General features: G+C 47.8%; 1 protein-coding gene across 11 annotated transcripts in view; it reads left to right on the top strand.

Annotated features, from left to right (window-relative positions):
* Positions 1-24,544, top strand: part of LOC144158922 (uncharacterized) — a 233,401-nt gene extending 208,857 nt beyond the window's left edge. For 6 of the 11 annotated variants that reach the window (XM_077690114.1, XM_077690115.1, XM_077690116.1 and 3 more), the window contains 7 exons: positions 554-909; positions 4,040-4,443; positions 5,508-5,552; positions 7,524-7,625; positions 8,509-8,726; positions 9,234-9,436; positions 11,001-24,544. In XM_077690114.1, the coding sequence (XP_077546240.1) occupies positions 554-909; positions 4,040-4,443; positions 5,508-5,552; positions 7,524-7,625; positions 8,509-8,726; positions 9,234-9,436; positions 11,001-11,052 (1,380 nt within the window). In that variant the 3' untranslated portion in view covers positions 11,053-24,544. The remainder of the gene's footprint in view (positions 1-553; positions 910-4,039; positions 4,444-5,507; positions 5,553-7,523; positions 7,626-8,508; positions 8,727-9,233; positions 9,437-11,000) is intronic. The other 5 variants (XM_077690120.1, XM_077690121.1, XM_077690123.1 and 2 more) reach the window with 5 other exon arrangements.
* The last annotated feature ends 724 nt before the right edge of the window (positions 24,545-25,268 follow it).

Here is a 25,268-nt window from a genome sequence, read left to right as displayed (position 1 = left end):
CGTGTTGACAGAACAAAACTGGTCCCATGCTGTCCAGTTCATATTATACAATCAACAGAGGAGGCTGAAAGATGGGTGCTAGTGCTGAGCTTGGCTTGGGCTTCCTTCTTAGTACAATTTAATTGCTTTATTCAAGAAAGGAAGGGGTTCCATCAGGTTCTAGCCTCGTGTATTTCGACCCTGGGTAGTTTCGTTTTGTATTGTCACAACTCGTAGCACTACCACCTTGAATTAACAAGAGGTAAATGTACGCGAAAAGTTTAGACCTTTTGTCTGGTGTTGGGCGATGCACCATTTGCGAAGCTGAAGGAGAAATTTCTGCCTTGTGCGCAGACCCTCTCCCCTTAGGCTTAACATTGTGAACTGGTACACGCAGCTCGACTTACTAGGACAACGTTGCGTGCCGTGTTGTTTGGCTCAATGTTAAGGCTGCCTAACTAGCACAGAAGCACCACTTTACTGCTAGTTTTGCTTCAATTTTACTGCTAACGCCATCTGGCACGCCGCCATTGTTCAGTTGGCAGCTGACAGTGCTGCTTTCCCCTCGCCCCAGTTGCAGAACGCTTCGTCGAACGACTCTGCCACGGGCGACTGCGGCCCGCACAACGGCGAGAGCGTGGCGTCGCCGCCAACGACGACCGCAGCCGGTGGCGGCAGTGGCGGTGGTGGGGCCAAGCTGCCGAGCGAACTGACCATCATCCCGATCTCGGCCAGTGCCTCGCCACAAGGGAGCGAAGACCACGGCGGCGGCGGCGGCGGCTACGGGGGCGGTGGCGGCGGAAGCGTGCCGAGCCTGTACCCGCCTGGTGTGGTGCCCATGCAGTACCTGATGAACCCCCACGAATTCCTCCAAGAGGAATCGGGGGACATCGACGACCTGAAAAGGTCAGCGTTCCCACTGATCCCACCGTAAGACTTGTTCCTACCCTCCTCCTCACCCTACTCCTCTGCTCCTCCCTCAACTCCTCTCTCTCTCTCTCTCTCTCTCTCTCTTTCTCCCTTTCACTCTCTCTCTGTGCCTAATGTGCATGAATGTGGCATATGTTTGGCTGCAGCCAGTGCAAATTGAGTAGCACTCTCCTTCTCTGATGATTGGATAAAACGTGAATGTGTTGTTTAGTCCCTCCGCCTTTTGGAGTGCATGTCTCTGGAGTACTTTGAGTGCCGTGGAAACCTGTCATAATTAAATCATTGGGAAAAAAAAAACACCATATGCTGTATCACTATAGCATGTCGTTGGCCTATTGTTACGATTAATTGATGGTAGGAGTAAATGTGGGATGTTCTGCCTAATGTTTCATGTATTCAACTGGTACCTGTGAGTATGATGTTGGGCTCAACATGAGTATGATGTTGGGCTCAACATTTAAGTTGCCTAGCGTTAAGCCTAAAAATTAGGCCTGATATCATGTTTAGGTTTTATGTCAACTTGTACCCAGTGCTCGACTTGAGACAGATATGATGTTGCTTGGAACGCCGCTGGCCTCAGCGTTCAGGTTGCCCAGTGTTAAGCATAAATGTTGAATGATAGGCCTAGCATCTCACTTTGAGGTCTACCGTCAACCAGTACCCGTTGGGAAGAGGCACTCATTTTAGTTGAAGCTTGAGGTATCAGTTGATGTCCTAAAACCTTAAAGCATAATGTAAACCTAAGCCGTGGTGCATACCCAAGAGCTGCTGCAGTTATGCCAGCATTATGTTACATAACACATGGAGTGGCATCAGTCCAAGACCTCAGTGCAAAAGGGTAGGCCTATACTTTGGCGTCAGCTGTTGGAAGGCCAAGGAATTTGGGCATGTTTGTTGGAGCCTAAATAAACAGGAGCGTTATGGGAAAAGGAACGGGACGAGTTTACTTTGACATGTCTAGCATGTAGCACTTCGACATGCAGCACTAGACAAATATGTCTAGGGCCACTATATACAGAAAGAAGTATTCAGAGAATTCAGACTGGAAACCTTTGGGACAAGCATTCTCTGAGCAATAGCAGTCCACGAGGTTTAGGCTGATTGCACTCGCCTAGGGAAACGAAGCAGTACAAAAGTTTGGGTTTAAAAGAATTACTTTTGCTTGGTGCATTTGTCCTATTGTAGTTTTACTGTCCCTGATGGTTATGGTTTTATTGTTGGTAATGTCTGTGCTTGGGAGTAAATGGGCGTTGTAAGAACGCTTCTGTGCCAGGGTGTAGCATAAAACCGAGGCAAAATGGGCTCAGTTTGGAGTTCTAGGCACCTTGTTGCACCCAATTTATCCTGGTCACAGAACAGATGCAAACGTATCCCCGTAACAACATAGCAGACACAAAATGCGGTTGGTATTCTTGTGGTCTCTTCTTGTATGACAGGGTGTGTATTGCAAAAATCATGATTGTTATGAAAACACCGCCACGTTTTTTGTTTGTGATTAAAGAAACCTTGATGACAAGACACAAGTACGTTATATTGTCACGAAGACAAGGACGATGCAGTTGTGTTGAATGAGAAACACGTTTATTGGAGCGAACTTGTGCTCCCCTAACAACTCAAAAGAATACAGAGGCGGCGAAGCAGCGGTCAACAAAGTGACTTGCACAGGCGAGTGTCGTCGAATCGAATGCCCCGGCGTCCGCACTGCAGGCTTTTTATCTTTTGGCGCGCGTGGTTCTCGAGACGTCGATTCGCATCGAGAACATAGTAGATCCAAGAAGATTATTCTGGGCTGTTCACGTTAGATCGGAATGCTCTCCGTATCACAACAGATAACACATGCGGCACAGAAAGAAAGAATGGAACACGCGCTTCCCTTGGCGCAGAGATAACACAGACCGGCGCAGCCGGGCGGTAAAAGCAAAACACAAATAAACAAACCCAATGTATGGTTTGCGGCAATATTCAAAAGCTTGCCACATCTGGCTCGGCTAGATGGTAAATTAAGCAGAAGAATAAGTGATGGCACACAAGCAACTTTCTCTCACTATCCCATGACATCACAGGGACTAGTTCGCATGACTGTCCAGAAACCTAAAAAGCTGCTGCCAATTCTGCCCTAATATTGGTGCATCTTGTTCAGTGTGACTGTGCCGGTTAAATGGTGGCATGGAGTTGATGAACTCATCACTCTTTTCTTAATACCTCACCATCTTTGCTGTTGTTGCGTGGCGGGAAATTCAAAAGTGTCGATATTTGTTATCGTTTGTGGTGAAAGCAACATCCTTTGAGGCCAGTAAGATGTTGAGCGAATCATCAGAGGCTAGTTCCCAAGCAACCATGGACGTCCGTGGAATGCCCAAAAAACAGCCGAACATCCACTGCCAAGTTTGGACGGCCACTGTATGTCCGTGTTTGGATGCACATTTGCAGATGTGCAGCGGGCATCCAGCAATGGATGTACAGAGTATATACATTTCCGTATGTTGAAGGACTTCCCCCGTGGACATACAAAGTTGCCACAAAGCATCATGTAATGGCTTGAATTTAATATAAACGCAAAAGCAGAAAATCTACTCTGATTTTCAGTTGAAAAGATTTTGTACATTGCCACGCTGACTTGTATTTTGCAAGTTTCAGTTGTATATTACTAAAATTAAGCTTAATTTTTTAACTTTTTTGATGCAGCTCACTGACTGCAATAATAATCTTTTTGGGGAAAGTGTAAAGGATCGAGAACAGCTAAAAAAAATGTGGGAAGCAAGTCTACTGTGTTCAAGTAACTTTTCTGCCAAGTAGTGTGTTGGTGTGGTATTCGTTGTAGGTACATATGCTTCTCTTTAATGGGATTCTGCATTTGGGATTCTGTAAATTTTTACTGAAAATCCAAAATACATCCCATTCGCAAGTGTTAAATCCGGACATCCCACGGACGTACATGGTACGTTCGTCAGTTCTAAAATGAACGTCCTGCGGACTTCCGCTAGAGCCGGAATACGTTGGACGACCGGTACATGTCCCGTGGTTGCTTGGGTTCTTTCGTGTAAAGCAGGGGTGTATGTTGTCTTCTAGTAAGCACGCTGCTTTAGCTCTGACGAATGTGGGCTGACGGCGAGCGGGCGTGCGTGTGCAGGAAAGGGGAGGCGGCCATCCTGTCGGAGATCCGCAACTTCGTGATGCGCTACAACATCAAGCAGACGATGATAGCGGAAATGACCAAGCTGAGCCAGGCGTACGTGAGCCGCTTCTTCCGGGGCGACATTGCGGACATGTCGGACCGCACCAAGAACACCTTCTACATGTGGTACCTGACGTGCAAGAACAACCCCTGGAAGCTGGCCCAGCTGTGCCCCAACTCGGGCGTCAAGCGCATGGTGTCCGAGACGGGCGACCTGATCCCCCTCAAGCGGGAGCGCTTCACCTTCAAGTCAGCGCACCTGGCCGTTCTGGAGCGGTACTACGAGCGCGACCCCTACCCGGATGCGCAGACGCGCGAGCAGATCGTCGAGGAGTGCAACGAGGCCGTCGAACGACCTGGTGAGCAGCCCCCCTCGTTCCACTGCTCTTGTTGCTCTCGCACCCCGATGGGCGAGTAGGAGGAGCTGTGGGTGTGTGCGGTAATTGTGCATGTCGTCTTCAGCTGCACACTGAAGAAATCCTGGTGGAAAGAGGGATAGTGCGAAAACGGGGGGTTCCAGTCTGAAGTTCTTCCTGAACATCTCAATGCCGGTGTCTGTACTTTTCCGACGCTTGGAGAAGGCGTCAAGTGTAAAGGTTTGGTTGTGCCCCAAGCGAGTACAAAGCTTAGTCTGTCGACTCATTGGGCCAGTACTGTTGTTGGGTGCTTTCCCAGTTGGGAGTCGCTGACCAGAATTAAAACGCTGGGTGTAGTTTTTTGACCTCACCGTAAAAAAAAAAAAAACATTTTTTTGTTGCCTGCCCTAAAAAGCTAGAACTCATTATGTTCTGTCTAGACATTGGCTGTGGCTGCGTGCCTAGGCGTATTTGGGTTGTATTTTCTCAAGTGCAATCAGAATAAGCACCACCCGCCGCGGTGGCTCAGTGGCTAAGGCGTTGTGCTGCTGAGCCCGAGGTCGCGGGTTCGATTCCCGGCTGCGGCGGCCGCTTTTCTGATGGAGGCGAAAAGCAAAAACACCCATGTGTACGAGATTTCCGCGCACGATAAAGATCCCCAGGTGGTCAAAATTAATCCGGAGCCCTCCACTACGGCACACCTCATCGCCTGCGTTGCGTCGGCACGTTAAACCCTAAAATCAATCAATCAATCAGAATAAGCACCGCAGAGTGATTTCGAGGAGTGTTTCACCTAACGGTGACGGGGCCAGTGTTGTGGTGTTCGTTGCAGTGCCCATTCAGTGATAGGAATTGCCTCAGTGGACTGCCTCAGTTTGCGGGCATGAGAGCCATCAGCGGAAATTCGGTTCAAAATACGTGTAAGCCCTTCCTTTTGCGAAATGTGTTGGACCCTTCTTTTTTAGTGTTTGTGAATGGTGGCTAGCTTCTGCGTTCTGTTTGCCGTCTTGTTAATGAGCCGGAGTTACTTCAAGCGGCACGTAATCTGCTCTGTCTCCGTCTCTTAGTGCCAAAAGACTGGGGTCCCGCTTTGGGCGTATTCCGTGCCGTGGGTAAGAGTCTGCTTCTGCTCATAGCCTTTTGGGAGGAAGGGTTCGAGCCGTTGTGCCGTCTGTTGCGGGTCCTGGCTTCCATGGGAAAAAAAAGGAAAGAAAAGAAAACGTCAGGAACACCGAAACCAATTCTAATAACTAAAACTATGATATATGCAGGCACAAGCTTTAACACAAGCACGTTTATTTGTACTTACTAAAGCAAGTGGTACAGCTTGTGATAAACGCTGGAATATTTGAAAAGATAATGAACAGAACATGTTTTATTTTATATGACTAACCTGTTAACTGCTGACACTTTGCAGCCCTGAAGGGCATAGCATCCGCCAAATTAAAGAGCACCAATATTGAAAAACATTTCAAGTAACCATGTACGCTACATGAGCAGTGATATCGTTGGGGAGGTATGCAAATCAAAGTAACTGGTATAGTAAGTGTTATATCCAAGCCAGAATTTTGTGTTAAAACTATGATTCTTGCTATTCTGATATCGTAATCTTTCCAACCTTTGAATGAACAAAACTTCCACTTGTAGTAAAGTTTATTCTCTTTCTCCACTGTTTCTTTATGATCCCTCAATGAATCACTGATTTCAGTGTGCTTCTACCAATTCATCATTCGTAGCAGTTGTAGCAAAATGCCCGGTTGACTCTAGCATTTGGTGGCGAGGTTTTAGAGCATGGTAACACAGCAAGTGAGATCTGACCATTACAATGCGTCTGGTCATCTGACCAATATGGTTTCGACGTGAACTTGCCAGTCAATACAGAGAACGCTGGGGGGAGAATGAGAGTGCAGAACGCTGCCTCTCTTGGCTTCCTCTATTTCCTAGTTTGATGCGCAGCAGAGGGAGGGGCAATAAGAATATATTAAGGCCTGGCGCTAGGCCTAATATTATGCTTCCGGGTTTAACAATATGAAGGCCCGACGCTAGGCCTAATATTATGATTCCGGGTTTAACAATATGAAGGCCCGACGCTAGGCCTAATATTATGATTCCGGGTTTAACAATATGAAGGCCCGACGCTAGGCCTAATATTATGATTCCGGGTTTAACAATATTGAGCCCCGACGCTAGGCCTAATATTATCCGTCCGGGTTTAACAATATTAAGGCCCGACGCTAGGCCTAATATTATGCTTTCGGGTTTAACAATATTAGGGCCCGACACTAGGCCTAATATTATGCTTTCGGGTTTAACAATATCAAGGCCCGACGCTAGGCCTAATATTATGCTTTCGGGTTTAACAATATTAAGGCCCGACGCTAGGCCTAATATTATGCTTGCGGGTTTAACAACATCAGATAGTACCCGTTGGAAGAGGGACTCATTGTACCTAATGTACTTCAAGCGGCGGGTAACGATTCCCATTGTTAAAGTGAAACATCAGGCCAAAGCCCAACATTAGGTGCAACTTCGCACATTGAAGTCTGGCATCGTTGACCAGTTCTGGCGGCTTGACGTACGAGGGACGTTGCTGGGCATGTCGTAAGGTTCAGCCTCTAGGTTAGAAAACATTACGCCAGAACATGGGGCGCTAGGCCTAACGTCCTGCTTTGAACACTAACGTCGTCTACCGGTGCTCATCAGAAAAAAAGTTCTTGTTTTGCTGGACATATATTTCAAGCTGCTAGTTCTGGTTGACGTTGCAAGAATTCCAAGTGGGACGCTAGGCCTAAGCACAGCATGTCAAGCTAGGAAGTATGGAGGTGAAAAGCGCCCTCAGTGGGTGGTAAAACAACACATTACTCATCATACCTTTCAGGGGTTATAGTTAGCAGCTATTGTATTTTACGTTTTACTGTCTGACGGGAGTGCAGAAATCTTGTGTTAAAGGCAAGAGGAAGGGGATCCCCTTGTTCACCCCATGATATGCGACCGATGCTTCTACCTCGACCTCTAAAGAGGGGCCCCAGTTGGTGGTTGTTTTGTCGCACTGCACTGACGTCCGTGTGCCCTCTCTGCCGCAGAGCGTCCTCTGACTGAACGGGAGAAAGTGAGCCTGCCAGTGGTGAACAACTGGTTCAACAACCGCCGGAAAGAAGCGAAGAAGCAGCTCAGGCAGCAGCATGGTGAGCGATTGCGGAGCACGTGCCGTGTGCCCCCTGTGCAGAATTGTGCAGTTGTGATTAGCACTCACAAATTGCCTGAAATTGGATTTCTGCACTGAGTGCTTTTAGCGCTACAAAAGTCTTGTAGAAGTGTGACGACGCAGATTTTAGCTGCGTGAGTTGTTCTCATTCATTTTTTGGCGACTTGAAGTTAATCTCTTGCCTAGTGATTGTTTGTTTTGGATTCTGTCTCTCTCTGTTTACTGCTACAACTGTTTTAGCTCAATCTTTACAGCTTATATTTTGTTGTGGGTTTGTGTTTAAACACTGGACTTTATTTTTGACGACTTGTAGTTAGTCTCTTGCCTAGTGAACGTCAAGTTGTGAGTAGCGTGTGGAGTCTCTGTCTACCTGAGTACTTCTGCAACTGTTTTAGCTGAATCTTTACGGCTTATGATTTGCTGTGGGTTTGTGTTTAAACACTGGACTTTGGTTATGCTAGTTGGCTACTGGGTTTATGAAAACTTGGGTGGAAACAGTGAGTACAGGAAGCTTCATGGCTGGAAGGTGGGAGCAAAAGGGCCTCCAGGGCTCAGGTGACATGTGATGCATTGTCTGCTCAAAGTTCAGCCATGCACCTCTGAAGGGAGAAGGAGAGGAAACTCAGGGCGCCGAATTCTGTGGGCTGTTCCTGTGTGGCTTGTTGTGTCACGTCGTGTCCCTGATGTCTGCGGCCTCAGCTTGGCTGTGCGGTGCCATCTGTTTGCTCCTATTGTAACAGCTTACGGCTTTACGATTGCAACTTTGTGACTGTGATGGCTGCGACATCTTGAAACAAGTTTTGTTCAAGCCGCTTCTTGCCCGCTGACGTCCCTTCTCCTCCTCTTCTCTGGCCGTCTCGCAGCAGCAGCGATGGCTGCGGCCGCGTCGGCGGGCGGCCTTGGCGGCCTGGGCAGCGTGCCGGCAGGCCTGGGCGGCGGCGGGGGCGTGCACCAGAAGTCGCCCTTCTCAGTGGGGCCGCCCCTCTGGGGGGCGCCCAGCCTCTACCCGCAAGTGGGGAGCTCGGCCGCGGCGCTCGCGGCGGCACTGCCGTCTTGCGCCGCAATCACGGCATCCGCGCACGTAAGTGTGTTTGACACACCGTCTCCGGGGTTGTGTGTGGCTCGTGTTGCGCATAATGTGTGTTGTTCATTGTTGGCATTGTCGCGCGTGACTGGTAGTGCAGTCCGACAGGTCGTAAATTATGCCGATTAAAGTGAGAACTCTTGTATAACGGGGGGAACTTTTTATCGACGAGAGCAAAGGGGGGGCTCATTGCGTCAGCACTGGCTTAACGACCGGACAACGCTGTAGGAATTCTGCGCCTTTTACACAAATGCAAACACTGCCACTTTAATCTGGGATAAGTTTTCTGAAAAGGTCGAGGCGGTTGTATGATTGGGGCAGCGGTTGAAGCACCTCTAACTCTTGCATGTCCACTGCCCCTGGGGGAGGAAATGTGACTGCATGATTGGGGGGATGTCTGCTGCTCTTACCAAGTTTGGGGTCGGTGGGCCCTGGAAAGGCTGTTTGGAGATGGCAAGTGGGCCGAGCATAGTGACCCTGTCCTTTTCATTGGACGCTGTGCAGGTGGAGGCGTCGTCCATGCGTGGCGGTGGCGGGGGTGGCAGCGACCAGGGTGACTCGGGGGGTCCCGAGGGGGACAGTGACCAGGGCGACTCGGACACCTCCCAGGAGGAAGACTCCACCTCGTTGCCCTCATACGGCCACGACTCGGAGCCCACCGATTTCACCACCGGCGACAACAACCTCAAGCCCGTCATCAAGCAGGAGTGAGGACCCTTCGTTTACGTGACGAATACGATGTTGCATGCCTGGTTGCTAGTGATCATCATGGTTGTACGATTATTATTAATATTGTTGTTACTATTAACAAACCACTGTTTGGTGCGTTCCGTGGTTCCCAAAATCTAGGTTTCGATGCAAAAGCATTAACTGGCTAGGTAGGTCAAGAACATGCTTGACAAAATGACTGATGGCACATGATTGATTGTAGGGTTTAACGTGTCGACGCAACGCAGGCGATGAGGCACGCCGTAGTGGTGGGCTCTGGATTAATTTCGATTACATGGGGATCTTTAACGTGTGCCAAAATCTCGTACACACAGGGGGTTTTTGCTTTACGCCTCCACCAGAAAAGCAGCCGCCGCGGCCGGGAATTGAACCCGCGACCTCGTGCTTAGCAGCGCCACGCCTTAGCCACTGAGCCACCGCGGCAGGTGTGTTGTGACTTCGTGCTCAGCAGCGCAGCGCCTTAGTTACTGAGCCACCGCGGCGAGTGACTGATGGCACATAGAGATTCAAGGGAAAGTAATGGAGTCGGAAAGAAAATTGGGCAAATCTGGTCTGGATGAACCCAGGGCCTCCGGAATGCATTACAAGCACACACCCACTATGCTACTATGGCTCTAGGTGACTAGCGGTGGACTTGACCAGACTCCTTCAATGCTTCTCTGGTCATGAAACTCCCGGCCAAGTTTCGTACGGGGACAAAGGCTACCGCAAGGGGCGCCACCGCAGATCGGAGGGCATCGGGCGGCCACCGCTGCTCTGTAGCCAGACCGGCAGGTGGGAACGCAGTAGCAGCATACCCATTAGACCCAAATTTTTTCGCCACTCACGAAAGTCCATTTGAGCGGCCCACGACACGGAAAGCGAAAGCGCACTGCTGATAAGGCGGCGAGCGTCTGTTTTATCTTACTTCGTGGTCCATTCCCTGCCAAACGCGCTCTGACCATGCCCCCGGCTGCCCTCCGATCAACACCAGCGCCGCGGCGCGGCAGCGTACGAAGCTCTCCCATAGTGTTACGGCGAAGTTTCATGACCCGAAAGGCATTGAAGGACTCTGACTTGTCTAAAGGAGAAACAAAGGACGCTCAAAGTAGACATTAGCAGCACCTTGTCCGGCCAGCTTTGTGTGTCTTTTGTTCTTCCCGGGCTGATTTCTGCCATGATGATGACAATCACAAGAGGACTTTTGATTTCAGCTAGCACCCCGCTTAGCTTTGACTTTTGCCGGTGCTTCACCCAGCATCGCAGCAGTCATCAGAGATCCAGGCCGTTATGGCGGCACCGACAATACCTGCCTAACCACTCCGCAATTGGACACTGATGCTTTCACATTTGATACATTCTAAGGAACGCTTAGTAGTCCTTGAAAGTTAAAAAAAAAACTATGCAGTTTCCTCACTTCGTGAAACTGTTCCGATGATACGCGCCTCAGAAGCCTGTAACCCCACAACCCTCCTCCTCCATCATGTTCATAAATGTTCGTTGCATGTTACGAAAGTGCAGTGGGGGTCCCTAAAGCGTTAAATTCCTTTTTGCCCTTTTCAGGATGCCGAGCTCTCAGTGTGTCAGCAGTATGGAACAGGATGGCGACGGCTAACTAGCCGCTGCTGGAGAAGAAGAAAAAAAAGCGAAGCTGGCGTTAGGAGTTGGCACAGAAAGATTTTATCCCATCGACCACAAGAGGAACCACGAGAGTCTACAAGGACGACCGAGCAGCGGCCGATCAGCGGCCGATCAGTGGCCGATCAACGGCCACCCACATTAGCGGCCAGCTGTGCAATACGAGGTAGAAATTCCAGCAGCGCAGGAATCAGTTGTGCTGGAAATGACGAGAGCGGCTGTGCCGATAACGGGGTCGCAGTATCTGGTTGATAGAAGTCATTTGCAGAGGTTTCCTGAGCAATATGCCACTTGAGACACGCGGGGGGCAGTTGCGGAGACTGTTTGGGGAGCGCTGTGTGTGGTTATACGCTGCATCTCCCCATGACTTGCCCGGGATGGGAACAAGCTTTCCACGCTACCTCAGGACAGAAACGACAAAGAAAAAAAGTACAATACTACTACAATGAAGATGCGAAAAAAAAAAAAGAAAGAAAACGTCGAACACAAATGAAATTACGGGTTAACATATTCTCTCCCTCCTTTTTTATATTATTTTTTTCTTTCTCGAACGAATGCCAAATCGAACATAGTAGTAGTAGTTTTGTCTCTTAACGGGTTTCAGAGTACCTCATTCCTGTTGTTTTGTTGCGTGTGATACAGTGTGTGCGTGTTGTTTCCTTTTTTGTGGATTCATTCTGTACCCATTGCCTTAACGAAGGCACAGTCAATTCTTCACAATCCCGGTGTCTAAGTACCTTGGTTGCGGTCGCTGTGGCTTACTTGCGGTTGTTTTTCTTTTCTCGCTTTTTTTTTTTTTTTTGCCGCTCCAGTTGTTAGCAGGCAACGCAATGGCACATTTTGTGCAACATCCTGTTTATTTCAACGTGTTTTTCAGCCATTGCATGTGTCAAGTTTCCCGGTGCATTTTTGAAGAGTTTTTATGCTTTGTTATTGCCGCTACTAGTATCTATTATGCTCTATTAACGTCAGCAACTTTTCATTGTGATCCGGCACAGCTGCTTTGACATCACTTTGTTTCATCGCTGTTTAAACAAGTGTGGGTTTGCTTCTCTCTCTCTGTGTTTCTTTTTTTTTTCGTCTTAGTCTTTCGGTTTGTCTGATGTTCATTGCGATGCTGTTCGCAACGATGGGTATTTTTCGCCAACTCTCGGGTCCTCATATTGCGTGCACTGTGAGCTGTATAAGTGATTTGAGTGCATTTTTAAGGAGGTGGGAAGATTGGCAGGAACATGCGTTCCGTACGTTATGTTGCCTCTTGTTGCTTGCGGTTGTGTGTGGCGTGTATCGCAGCAAGAAACGCTGGAATTGACGAGTACTCGTTTAAGGGCAGGTCTTAGGTGGTCTCGGGTATGTCGTGGCAGGCTTTGCTCATGACATACTATGGGACTGCGGTAGGCTAGGTGAAACTGGTAGGCGTTAGGCACAGGTGCTTTTGCCTGCCGAGACATTGCGCCGTATGATATGACAATGTCGCGACTGAACCGGTGATTGCTCACGTAGGACGGGTCACTTCGAAACGAGGACACATTCACAAACTGAGCCTCCTCTTTTCTGCTTTACCCTCACTTTCTTTTTCGCTTTTTGGGGGGTTTTTGTTTTACTTCAAATGTCCTACCTCAGTTTTTTTTTTTTTTTTTTTTTTTTTTTTACACCCACATGAATGGCCCTTTCGCTGCTGACAAGTGGTGCTGTGCCGCATCCTGGTTTTCTGGGGCAACTTGTTGGCGTTTGGGTTTTTGTTTTGCTACCCTCTTGTTACAGTGTCATTCTTCTTTCCTCCTTCTCCACCCTTACTTTGTGCCTGGACTCGTGGTGTGAGGATGGGAGTGAAGCAACGCAGGAGGAGGCGTGTGACGAAGAAAAAAAAGAGGTGTCTCCATTGTTCAGCAAGACCACATTGTTTCAAGGGTGGAAGCGTTGTCGGCATCGAAGAAGTGACTGCTTTCGACCGGGCGTCTCCTTCCCCCCTCCACAAACTTGCGGTGCGTGCAGTGTCAGTGCGTGTTTCACGTGCGTGCCCCGTTTTCCTAGAAGGGGAAGTCTGCGGATGAGTTTTGACGGAAGAAGAAAAAGAAGAAGCAGCAGCGGACTTGTGAGGTGGCTTTGCCGCGTGGCTTTCTTGCTCGGCGGTGAAGCGGACTGTGTCTCTTGCAATAGGGACTGCGACGGACACGTTTCGCGCTTTGTGACGGTGACGAGCGGAAGAAGGCTTCTCTGCTGATCCAGGCGTCGGGACGTCGGCGGAGTTTGGACGTCGCGACGCCTGCGACGTTTGATCACAATCATCACGACGTGCTGAGTAGTGCGCGAGGTTTTGTTGGTGCTATTAGAGTGGAGACGCGTGTGTCGCCAGGACTTGTACGCTGAGGTTTCCGGGGCGTCCCGAGTTGTTTGTGCTCTAACCACTATACGCCCTGTATGCTTTGCACATTCTTTGGCCGCGCTTTGCTGTCAAGCGAAGAAGGTTCGGTTGCCTTGCTTTTACCGTGTGCACACTTGTTTCTTTGACTTCAGACCCTTATTTATACGCTTCGCAGTGAGGCCTTTCTTTTAAGACTGCGGTGTTTGTTTGTTCTTCGCTGCTCGGTGACTAGTTTTACTGTTCACGACCCATGCTGCATCTATTTATGCGGAGTTTGTCAGTTAGGAATCGGCAGTTTTTTGTTGCTTCAGTGACAGCACATTTATTGTGGTTGCAAGTGTTCGAGTCTTGGATCATTCATCGCACATCGGATCACCATTGCTAGCAACCTACTGCCAACATTGTTAATGGGTCAGAAAAGAGAAGCTTTAAACCAAGCCTCATAGTGCAAGGCTCGAACCGCTTGCAACCGTCGTGTAGTCATGCGTATCACTTGGCCGCGTTGTTTTAAAAACACATTTCATTCAGAATCTTCTTCCGTGCATTATGTAGTGGCCCTGATTTTTCCCCTCTTCCCCAGCTTCACTGTTTCGTGCGCATCACATTCAGCCCCCCCCCCACGTTTTTCAGCTCAGACTACGTCGTTTGTTTCGCTCGCTGTGCTGTTTTCTGCTCGTGCACTGACGCATGGCTGGATCGGATCGGGACCTTGTCGGCTGGTTCTGTGGCTTTGCCTTTGTCATTTCTTCGCAGCGCTGGCCGCTCTGGCCGCTTGTCGGGCTCTCGCACCCGTTTCCTCCGGCCGTTTTTTCTCGCGCTACCAGCAGCGCGATGCTGCGCTCCTGTGATTGCGTCTCTTGTTTCGCCACGAAAGTTCCTATCTCTTTGCTGTTGCGCTTACTGGGTCGTTGGTACCTTTTTCCTGCGCTTCGCTCTTCTTCAGCTGCTGCGTGACGCACGTTTGCTCTCTCGCAACCGTCACGCGACGCCTCGCTCGTCTCCTCTCGAACTGCTTGGAGGCTGCCGTGGCATCCTCGCTTGTGTTGCAATAATTTCCTTGTTTTTTTTGTGTGATTTGGTGGAGCATTGTTGTGTTGCTCTTGATGCCTCACGCAGGGGTTTTGCTTTTGCTCACTTATTGCACGTGGCCTGTCGGCTTGGAAGACGAGTGCTACGCTAGGCGTCTTTAATCGAAAAGGAGATCAGGTGTTCAGTGTTCAGCAGAGACCCGACAGCTTCGAAGGAGCCCCTTACAACCGGGTTTTACTTTTAGATACAGCCTTAAGCCTTTGTCTGCCCATTCTGAACTTGTTCTTTGTACGAGCAAAAGTAGGCTTCCCTCTTCACCACCTTTCAAAGGTGTTTGGTGCAGTTTTATCTCAGGTACACACTTCGTTGTTCTGTCCAGTTTTTTGTGCGCACTACTGCAACGGGTATCTTTGCTGATAACGGCTCTATCGATGAGTTGGTTTTTCCTGTTGCTCAACTCGGGTATGGCTGAAAAGTTCCTGCGTCGTGAATCGGGTACAAAGCTTGTGTATGTTACCTTTCAGCTTGTTTCCGCCAAGACTGCAAAAGTCGCCTACTTGTTATTTTGGCTGACAGCTGTATCAAACTTGTCTCTGAACCTGGACAACCACCCGGGTGCAACGTCCCCGTCGGCACCTGTCGTGACTTGGCCTTTGAAAAGCGCTAGTGCAGTCTTCCGCTCTGCTGTGCCACTGCTTGAAAACTTCTCCTTTGAGCGTATCGCAACTTTGTTTCGGTGTGTGTAACATTCATGGTGTGCTGTTTTGACACACGTTAGCTTCTCAGGGTTTCTTTCGCTCTGTCCGCTCTGTGCGGTGAGCTGGGCTGGAGTGTTTTCTACGTCCAAAAGGGAGAAGAAAAAAAAAAAAAAAGGAGGAAGGAGCAAGCAAAGAGAGGGAAGAGGCGAAAGGAGAGGGAGTGAGGGGGAAAAAGAGAAAGGTGTAGCGAAGGTGATGAAAGAAGGGCTGGCCCTGGTTTGAAGCCACTGCCCGTGTTGCGTCCATGTAGCGTTCACATAGCGTTTTCTCGTGCGGCCATTCGTCATCGTCGTGTCCAGTGCTTGCATCAGCGGCTCAAACATAGGTGCCTGTATGGTGTGCTCTCGATGTGTGTGCGGGGTTTGGGGAGAGGGGGTAACAGGTAGCGAGGTAGGAGAGGAGGGCTCGAGGTGCTCGGGGGCACCGCGGCCGCTTCGTCAAGAACGAAGTTGCGAATGTCCACGGAACGGAGTTTGGGCATCCTGTACCTTTCATTTTGTCAACTTTCCTGCCGTGGCGTGTTCACCGTTTTGTCGGTTTCGATCTTTTATTTTTTCTCTCGCCAATTGTTTCAGCGATCCGCCTCTCCCTTTCGACCGCTTCTGCTTTGGACTGGTTGTATAGTAGCCGGCTTTTCATCTTTACGCTCGTGTATATCGCTGCATAACCTCGAAGCGTCACCACTGGCCGTCTTAATCCCTGTTACGCCCCTGTCTTGTCTTGATGAATTTTTTTGTCTCCCCCCACAAGGCGTGGGATTTTCGTACGCGGGCTGTTGCGCTTTGCTGATGTTAGTTCTTTTAAGCTTCAGTGTCGCCTCCATCCATACCAAGTCTTTATGCATCTTTTAACGAGTATTGTCCCGTACGCCGATGTTGTCGGCCAGAAATCGTGCCGTATCTTATGTTCACCGCCGTCATTGTCACCACGCCTTCGCCGCAGCGCGGACGGGCACGCGGGTTTTTACCGGCGGGCTCTCCGTAACATCTCTAAGTGGTCACATTCGTGCCAAAGGCAACAGCAGTACCTGAATGAATGAGACTTTGGCCGGCCGCCGGCCGACGCCGGTGACCGGTCGGCAGTTGGCTTACCAAGATCAGGTCGAAGAGGCACCGTCCTCATCGTAAAATGAGAGCAGCTCATGAAAAGGTGATTGTGCGAGGAGAGGAAAAAAAAAAGTCTGAGGTGGATCGGCCGAGATGTGAAAGGGAAGCCCTTGCATTTCCAAAGAAGGCCTGGGCATCAGGTATACCACGCGAGCCACGTTCCAACCCTTTGGTTTCTTTTGTAACGAAATGCGTCTCTTCACCTTAGTTGTTCTCGCTACTTTTGACCAGCTGTTTGGTGTGAAAGATAAAGCTGCCATTGTTTCTTTACTCTCTTCGCCTGTCTGGCTCCTTTCAGCAGAGGGCAGTGAGGATTCGAGCCATCTACAACGGTGCCGGGCCGTTCCATCTCGACCATAGACCCGCTTTCTTCTAACCTCCTTCTGTTCCTTCCTAGAAACAAGATCTCACATGCTTTGTTCAGTGGCACAAAACTACCTGACGTCGCATGAAGAGAGTACACTTGAGATGTGTCTTGGAGCCCATGGCTGTCAAGCACGCATTGCTTACGTCAGGGTCATTGCCACCAGTTAATTCCCACTTTTTCCACTCAGCTGTGTGATGCCTTTCTGTTTCGTATCTTTAGTCGTTCTTGAAGCGGGAGCTGATGTTGCCTTTGGAGCATGACCAGCGTGCGAGGTAGGAAGAGAGCTGCGACTCTTTGGTGTCGTGGCGAGTCAGAGTCGTCGTTGACGATGCGGGAATGTTGCTCGTGTGGCGGAAAAAAAATGCTGGCAATGCAGTTTGGATGCGGGCTCAACGCTTGATTGGCGTTTATGTTGTTTTCTTCAACGTTCCGTAAAGTCCGTAAAGAAATGTCTATCACCGAATGTAACTTTTGCATTTGTACAAGTAACACTTTTTCAGGAAACGTGTGCTATGTAGACTTAAAAAGTTTGTTTGTTATCGTCTGCTTGACGAAAACGCGTTGCTTCAAATGATGTCAATGTTCTTTAGTACGCTTGTCAACCTAGCTGCATAAATTAACATTTCAAGGGGCACACATTACCGAAAAAGGCTCAAGAAGTCTCTGCTGACGCCTGACTTACATGACTTTTTAGTTGTCAGACATTCAGGCGAAAAAAAAAATGCAGGGCCAAAATAAAAGGGAGCACCCTCCCAAAGCTTTACGGACACTTGACAGCACTGGTGTAAAGATTGCAATGAGCCGACTGCAAAGACTTGCATTGCCAGCAGGCGATGGATAGTTCATTTCTCACGTTTTTTCCTGGCGACCGGTTTGTCATTTCGATGCGTGAGAGTTTTGTGTTGTCGTCGTCGACTTCTTTCCTTCTTTTTTGTCCTCTCTTATTGAGTGTTTCTGCGTTTGTGCCTGCCCATGCCTGGTGTGTGGCTTAGTCGAATGTTTCACCCAGCGTCCACCCACCATGCCCCTTACCTTCATTTCACCTGGTGCATGTTTTTTGGCTTATAAATATAAATATAAATATATATATATTATACATACGGAGTAAGAGAAAAAATCACATGCGCGTGAATACAGTCTATATATAAATATATACACATATATATGTATACATACTTCCTTGGTGCCTCGGAATTGCACATTGTCTACCTCCCAGTGAAACAGGTCCATGTGTGTCAGGTTTAAAGAGCAAAAAGAAAAAAAAAATGCTGCGGAAGTGTTATACAGAAGTGGTCTTAAGTTACACGATAAGAGAGTCAGTTGGTCATTGTAGCCCGGTGTAGAAGAGTTACAGAGTTAAAAAAAAAAATGGAGGAGGTATTGGAAAGCGTTGCTTTCTCGCAATACCCTCTCTCCTTGTCGGAGTCCCACTTGTGTGAAAGTGCGAGAGGAAGGGTTTTTGATTGAAAACAGAAAAAAAAAAGGAGTTTGTGCCTTAGGTTGATGGGGAAGTATTTTATTTGAGGGCATTTTTTGAATGGCAATTTGATGCAAACAGGCTGGTAGTTGAGAGAAATCCTAAACAGGCAGAGTCGTTTGCCGGGGAAAAGAATAAGCCAGAGACGGTTCTGTTCTTTGACGATCACTGCGTTCGGCGGTCGAGGTTTCTCATTGGTGTCGGGTTTACCGTGAGAAGGCCAAGAGCTTTCGGAGCTTTCGGAAGGGGCCAAAAGGATTGTTAAGGCAGTGTCTGGCCAGGAAACACCCAAGGATTGTAAGCACACCTTTATTTATCGTAGCGAGGTGAGATGACCTACCGGAAAGCTGCTTTTCTTTACGGAGCACTTCACATTGCTTCTGCAATTCAGGAGCTGCCATGAATGAACACTCAAATGTTGCCTCTGAGCTTTGAAATGTCACGCCTTGGGCGCTGTTATGTAATTCGAGCAATTTAAGGATGTGTACGCTTGACGCGTGAAACCGTCTTGCTGCCAAGGACAAACTTGCGAATGTCTTTTTCAACAAATCAATCTGGATTGAGACTAATTGTGATGCTGCTCACCTAAAAGGTTTCTTGGAAAATGTGCCAGCGCATGGAATCATGTTTCTAGCTCCCGCAGAACATGACAGTTTTAGCATTTTAACGCAACTGTTCTTCTTGGATTGCTATTGGGCCATGTCACCTCTGCTACCTGAACACTGGCTCAAACTTTGCAAACTTGCTAGATCTGTGACGCTGATAAATGAGCAGCATTTCTTGCAGTTTTCGGACTAGTACTGGCAAACGCGTGGCATTTTAAAGGCAGGTTCTTGTTAACCCTAACGCTCGCCTCGTATAAACCTCGGGTGTTTCCGGTCGGGCGCTGCTCCGCTCCGGATACCAAGGTAGGACAACAAAGTCAAAACGGTGTGGCTGTACAAATTGAGTGTCGGAACAGTACTTGCAAGGAGTACTAAATGGTAAAGCGCGCAAGAAAAGAAGCGACAAAACAGCTTGTCTTGCAAGAATGAGATCATTGATGGGTTAAAGAGAGATGGAAAAAAAAAAAGGAGCGAAATGAAAACTATTTTTGTTGAAGCTAGAATTATACTTAAGTACGAATATATACATATTTTGTTAGAGGGAGCTTTTTCATATTAGACGCCTGTACGTTTGTAAATCTTGCCTCTGCACATGTTGTACAACTGCCGACTTATCTCTGTATGTACACGCAATTGTCGTGAAAAGTGCCGCAGCCTCGTGCGGGCCGAATTTGTCTCAAGCTTGCTTGCTTGCTTGTTCGCGGCCACATTGTTCTGGGCAGGATTATTTTTTCTGCGTAAGGTCTTGATGATATACCTTCGAGTTTGTTTCTCTAATGTAACCTACACTTGCGCTGCAAGAAGCAGTTTGTGGCATCAGGCCTAGCGTTGCTGCTGGCGAAATACCCTTGCCTGAGGTTACTTGCGGACCGGGTTTCCCAAAAATCAGCTCTGGCCAGATTTCCTGGAAGCACTTTAAGGCGTACGATTCTTCAGAAAGACTCAATTCGGCCTCGCTTAGCAAAAGTATTTTTTTAGCAAATGTCCACTGGACGGTGATCGGCTCAATGGCTATGTAGAGATGCCGCAAAGATTTTGATATCAGTGTGGTACATTAAAGTTATTGCTCAAACCACTTCAAATACGTTCGCTTGTAGTAACAAAGCATTTGGCGCTGTTTGTGCATACAGCAAGAAGAGAATGCCTTCTTCTTTCATAGCCTAATTTGACTTCACTGGAAATTATTTATGTGGATTAGAAAAAATAACACTGCCCTGGAAATAGTCGGGCAACCGTGTTGTACAGTATGCCAGGTTGCCTGTCCGCAAGCGCCCTTGGGAAAGGTGCTTTCATGGCCAGTTTTGGAGCTGCCAGAAACCTCTGGCGAGATGTTGCATCGGTATGTCTCTAGCGCAGAGCGTGGAAGATTGTTCTTGCATCGATTTCAAGATGCGTTATTGGAAGCAATCTTTGTGTTTGTGCAATTATGTGGGAGCATCGCAACTGCTAGCTCAGTGCATTGGATTGTAAACAATTGTGCCGATAATTGTGTATGCTTCTTTTTATCGTGCGTCGTCGTCTTTGTGTGGTGCAAAAAAAACTTGCATGGTTCGCAGCGATGATATCGGTGGCGTACAGACTGGGAAAGTCCTGACGCTCAAATACGTCATTGTATCTCGGGTATTTTTTATTCGTTTTTTTTCTACAGTGAAGACAGGAGGGGGACAGCAAGTGTTAAGCGCTTCTGTATCATATTTCTACTTGCAAGGTAGCAAGCATCTCCATTCACTGTAAAGGAAGTTTTTATGCTGCGTCGTTCACCAACTTCATAACGGGTAATGTTTGTCTTGAGCTTCGAAGCTAAAACTTAGTAGCAGGTCCTGTCACAACAATGTTGGCAGTAATACGCGACAGAGCTTTCGTTACCTTGCAGCCCCCTCTGTCGCAATCACTCATGACTTTCAGGGAATAAAGATTTGTCGACTTACGCTTTGAGTCGTGGTCCGAAGGCACTGTTTTCTTCACATTTTACTTAGCATTGGAACGTCCTTAGAGGGGAAAAAAAATGCGTCACATGCCTGGATCAACCTGTACTTTCACGTCCCTGAACAATACTTGCCCATACATGCGTGTTGAAAAACTGTTTCCTCTCTTTTCGAGTTTTTTTTTTTCTCGTCATCAACCTCGTCAAATTGAGAGGCCTTTTTGGGGTACTGTTTTCAACGCGAGCATGTGTGTGTGTTTGTATGTCATCTGCCTCGATCCATTTTCCGACGTTTGGGGGCTGTGTCGGGCCCGTTTGTCGCTTTGGGAAGTGGCGTGAAGTGCGTTCGCTTTTTTTGTGTGCGTGTGCACGCGTGCGAAAGGTGAATGTGGAAGTGAGACGTTCTGTAGCTCTTGAGATGCGCATACTCTTCTTCTCTACCACACCTTGTTTTTCCCCCTTGACAAAAAAACATCGAAGTCATTCCGCACTGCAATTCATCTAGTATGTAAACCAGACGCCGAGCCGCTTTACAGGACGTCTGTGGGACTTGTACGGTAGCTTGTCTGGTGGTACGTGTACGGGACGTGTTTGGGACATGTACGGGACGTGTTTAGGACATGTCTGGTACGTGTTTGGGACATATCTGGACATGTACGGGCCGTCCCCGTTTCGTTATCGGCTCCTGAGGCTTGAACGATCCACCCAGTGTGTTAAGGATGCCGACAAGGTGGCTCGGAGAATGTGTCTACGTTGAAACGTAGGCTCGTGTCGAACAATTTGTTTCTACTTGAACCCTACTACCTCATATTTTTGTTCAACTTTTTCTTTATTAAATTCTCGTTATATCGGCGCAGCCCACTTGGGAGCGTCTCTTTACGTAGTGTGTGAAAAAAAAAAAAGTTTTCAAAGACAAGTTGTGTGTCAAACAGGTGCTGTTCTTGGGCCTTCAGTGGTGACACAACTTCGCACGAGTGGTTTGTTTCCCTGTTAGTTCTGCGGTGAATGCAGGGGGCAGCTCGCTCCATTTCAAACTGTGGTACCAGCTCACTGGAGTTTGTTTGCGATGTCGATGATTTATTCAGTTTTGTCAGAGTTCGCTCGTGTTGGCAGTTTTTGCACGCCTTTCAGATGTGATGAAGGCTGATTTGTGGTCCACGTGGCGTGTTGATGCTATTCCTGTCGTCCAACGTTGCGCACCATTTAGAGATCTCTTTTAAAAATCAAGCAGGAAGCACAGGCAAGCTTACGTTCACCCTTGATTTCGTTTTGTATAAACTCCATGGTTCTGTAAAACTGATGTCAGAATTTCTGTGCTAATAGCGCATTAAGTTAAAAGACTCTCCCATAAATGTTTCTAAATTTTGAACACATTGTGTTCTAGGATCAATATTCAATTCGATGTATACATGTCTATGCTTTGCTTTAAGTGTCGGTTTCTCTTAGATTATGAAGTACTTGGTGTTCCAAACTTACAGGTACTGGCTAAAATTAAATGGAGATCCAGGTAACAATATGAGGTAATTTTTTTTCCATCAGCTGAATATTGGCATTGCAGTGAGCATATAAATTATTTAACTGTTTTTGTTACTGGAGCGGCAAACTTTAAATAAGCAGCATATGAAGCTCATAAGACAATGGTGTTTTCTGCCATTGATGTCCAGCCGTATGGTTGTGCCGTAAAGAACGCTCCTTCAAATTGTACTTTGTCCATTTGGGCTGCAGTCAGGCATTGTTTGACCGTGCACACAATTTAGTTGCCTTTCCTAATTCTTCACCCTTTTGTTACCAGTCCATTCCTGCTCATACGGGTTTATGGGTTAGGCAATAATTCAAGACAGCATATTTTTTGCCCACCCATTCGTTCTCTTTTTGTACGTCTTGTTTGTCAGCAAAGGTAACGCGGAGCTCCCTTGCTTGAGGCAGAGGTTTCAACGTCGTTTCACTGTCGCGCTTTTTGTGACGGTGCACTCCGGTCTTGTTTTTCTCCTCACTATAAAGCTCCACAAATTTCCCGTTTCATAGCTTAAACATCAGTCGTTCTGTCTCCACTGGTTTCCGTATCAGCTGCAGCTCAGTTATGTCGTCATAGTGGCCTCAGTATTTCACAGTTCCTATACGAGTTTTTCAAGCGAACACGCCCGGACACTGCGCATAGGTCATCATCTTATTAAGACTCGATAGTGGCGTAACCACTACGACGTGGCGATGTTGTAACGACAAGTACAAAAGAACGCATCTCAGCCTTTCTGTCTCTCACCCCTCGCGAGTGAATGTGGGCTTGGTAGCTGCTTTTTGCGACGTTGTTCCGGTGTCATGAAACCACATTTGACGAGCGGGTAAGGTACGGTACCACTGTATACCTGTGTACGGCAGGATAAGAAAGAATTGTTGCTTGCTTCGTGTGACGAATGTCCCTGCAATAACAGGCTGAGGCTGGACACGTGCATCTAACGTTCACGTATCTTTTCACATTAAGACATTTATTTTTGTTTTTTGGGGGGATGCACCCCGTATCATCGTATGTGTGACTTTTCTTGATCCCTTTTCTCAGACCATTATGCCCCCTACATATAATGCAACGGACTCGTTGCTTTTCTGGTCTTTCTGTAATTTTAGCCGCCGTGACGTAGATATTTTAGCCTACTTGAATCAGGACGCTGCATTCTGCTCAGACGATCACTTGTAACTGCAGTCAGTGCCAAGCATATTTCGACAGGCCACTGGAGTGCCGTGCTTGCGGACAATGTCTGGGCGCAAATGTTATGCTCAGAATTGCACTCTAAGCCTTGCTTCATGACGTAGATTTAAGTACCGCAAGTACAGTGAAAAGTTTTTTTCCTCCCCGCACACTGCTGTGACGCAACGCTGAGAATGCCATGTCGAGCGGTAGTGCACAGGATTGCACAACAAAGTGCAACCTACTCTAGGAATCTCTCTCCGTACGTATAGGATAAGCGCTTGGAGAATTCGTAATCATTCTGGCCCTTTGGAGGGCAATTTCCTTTCCCCGGGAAGTGCTGAGGGGCTCGGAGCTAAATGTCAGAATTAGACGAGCAGTCTCAAACTTATTTCATGAGCGTTGGTGCTGTCGAAGGAGCCGTTCACTGTTTTAGTTTTAAATTGACCGTCGGAGCTTCGCTCGGATTGACGACGTGGGATGAACAGAAGACAGAGAGATTAAAAGAACTGCCGTCCAATATCCACTGCAGCAGCTTCTCAGCTGATATTTTTAATCGACTAAATGGTGCCTCCGTGTTTCTGGCATTGTAAGTAGCTGTTCAACAAATCACCGCCGCACGTGTTAGGCTTCTTGAAAAACTTGCAGTGTAGCTTGTAATTCCCAGCATTCACCGACATAGGACGTCCCGCGACACGTTCTTTATCTTCTGCTTTGAACGGCCCCTCCCCTCGCACGCTCATCTCTCTATCTGAGGGGGGCAATTGCTTACTCCAGTAGTCCAGCCTCAGCCTGGCCTTGCGGTGCTATGTGGGATCGTCTGCGTTGCCTCGACGCGGACGACCCGGAGTTGTCTCTTTGACGCGGTGTGTTGGTTTGTATGTCTGCCGTCATTTCAGCGGCACGTTCTTATGGACTGGCTTTCTCAAGGCGCAAGGCCAGGAGTTTTTTGCATATAATGTGGCGTGTGCGCTTGTGTGTGAGTGTGTGTAGACGTACGTTTCAGTGCCAGCAAAACTTTTAAAAAGTAAAAAAAAAAAGACAAAAAGACGGTGGTGTAAACTGTGTAGTTTTTTTTTCTGTAGCCTTTTTTCTTCTTTTTGTAATGCGTGTACTGGAAACTTAATAAAATTTTTAGTTTGGTAAGTAACTACACAATATTTTCTGTGTCTTTTCGTTTCTACCTCGTCGGCTAGTAACAGAGATGGAAACATTTATTGATGTCTGGAACGCTGTTAGTGGGTTCGCACTAGATTGACAAAATATCTCAGAACTGGAGTCTTCATGTCAGCTCCAACAGCCAGCCAGAACCACTAAATGTTACCACGAACTGGTGGACCATTCCTATGATGCAGCGTGCCAGATGTAGAATGAATTGGAATCTGGAGAAGCCCCAGGAAAGGAGAATTTGGTCTCAGAGGAGGTGGGTTTGGGAAGGCTGGCAGCGTGACATGCTTCCTTTTAAGTTTCTGTTCTCCGTGCTGCCTCCTATTTTTTCTACCCTCCATATTCCGCCTTTGGCAGTGCTAGAGTGTCATAGAGGTGTTGTGCAGGAAGCAAACCAAAGTAGTGCAGGTCCTTTTTATGATAACAGATTGTTTAGAGCACAGGAGTTTTTCCCATGAGCTCCTGTTGTGCTGTAAAATTGGGGAACGAGACTATTCATGGAAATAACTGAGGCTGGATTTGTAACAGACGAAACCTGTAAAACCGACCGGTGAGAAGTGGTCACCAGGCACGCTGCTCACCGTAGAAGTTCTCATTGGAAATTTTCATTCAAAATGGACCCGACACATCCCTCTTCTGATACACTATAGCGACGCTGTTCAGTTCTAAACCTTTTTAATGAAAATCCCCTAACATGATCGAAGAATCTCCAAAT

This window comes from Haemaphysalis longicornis, unplaced genomic scaffold (genome assembly GCF_048455015.1).
Source record: "Haemaphysalis longicornis isolate Haplotype H1 unplaced genomic scaffold, Haemaphysalis longicornis Haplotype H1 scaffold_10, whole genome shotgun sequence".
NCBI lineage: Eukaryota > Metazoa > Arthropoda > Arachnida > Ixodida > Ixodidae > Haemaphysalis > Haemaphysalis longicornis.
The sequence above is the reverse complement of the archived record's forward strand: the minus strand, read 5'-3'. Positions and strand labels throughout refer to the sequence as shown.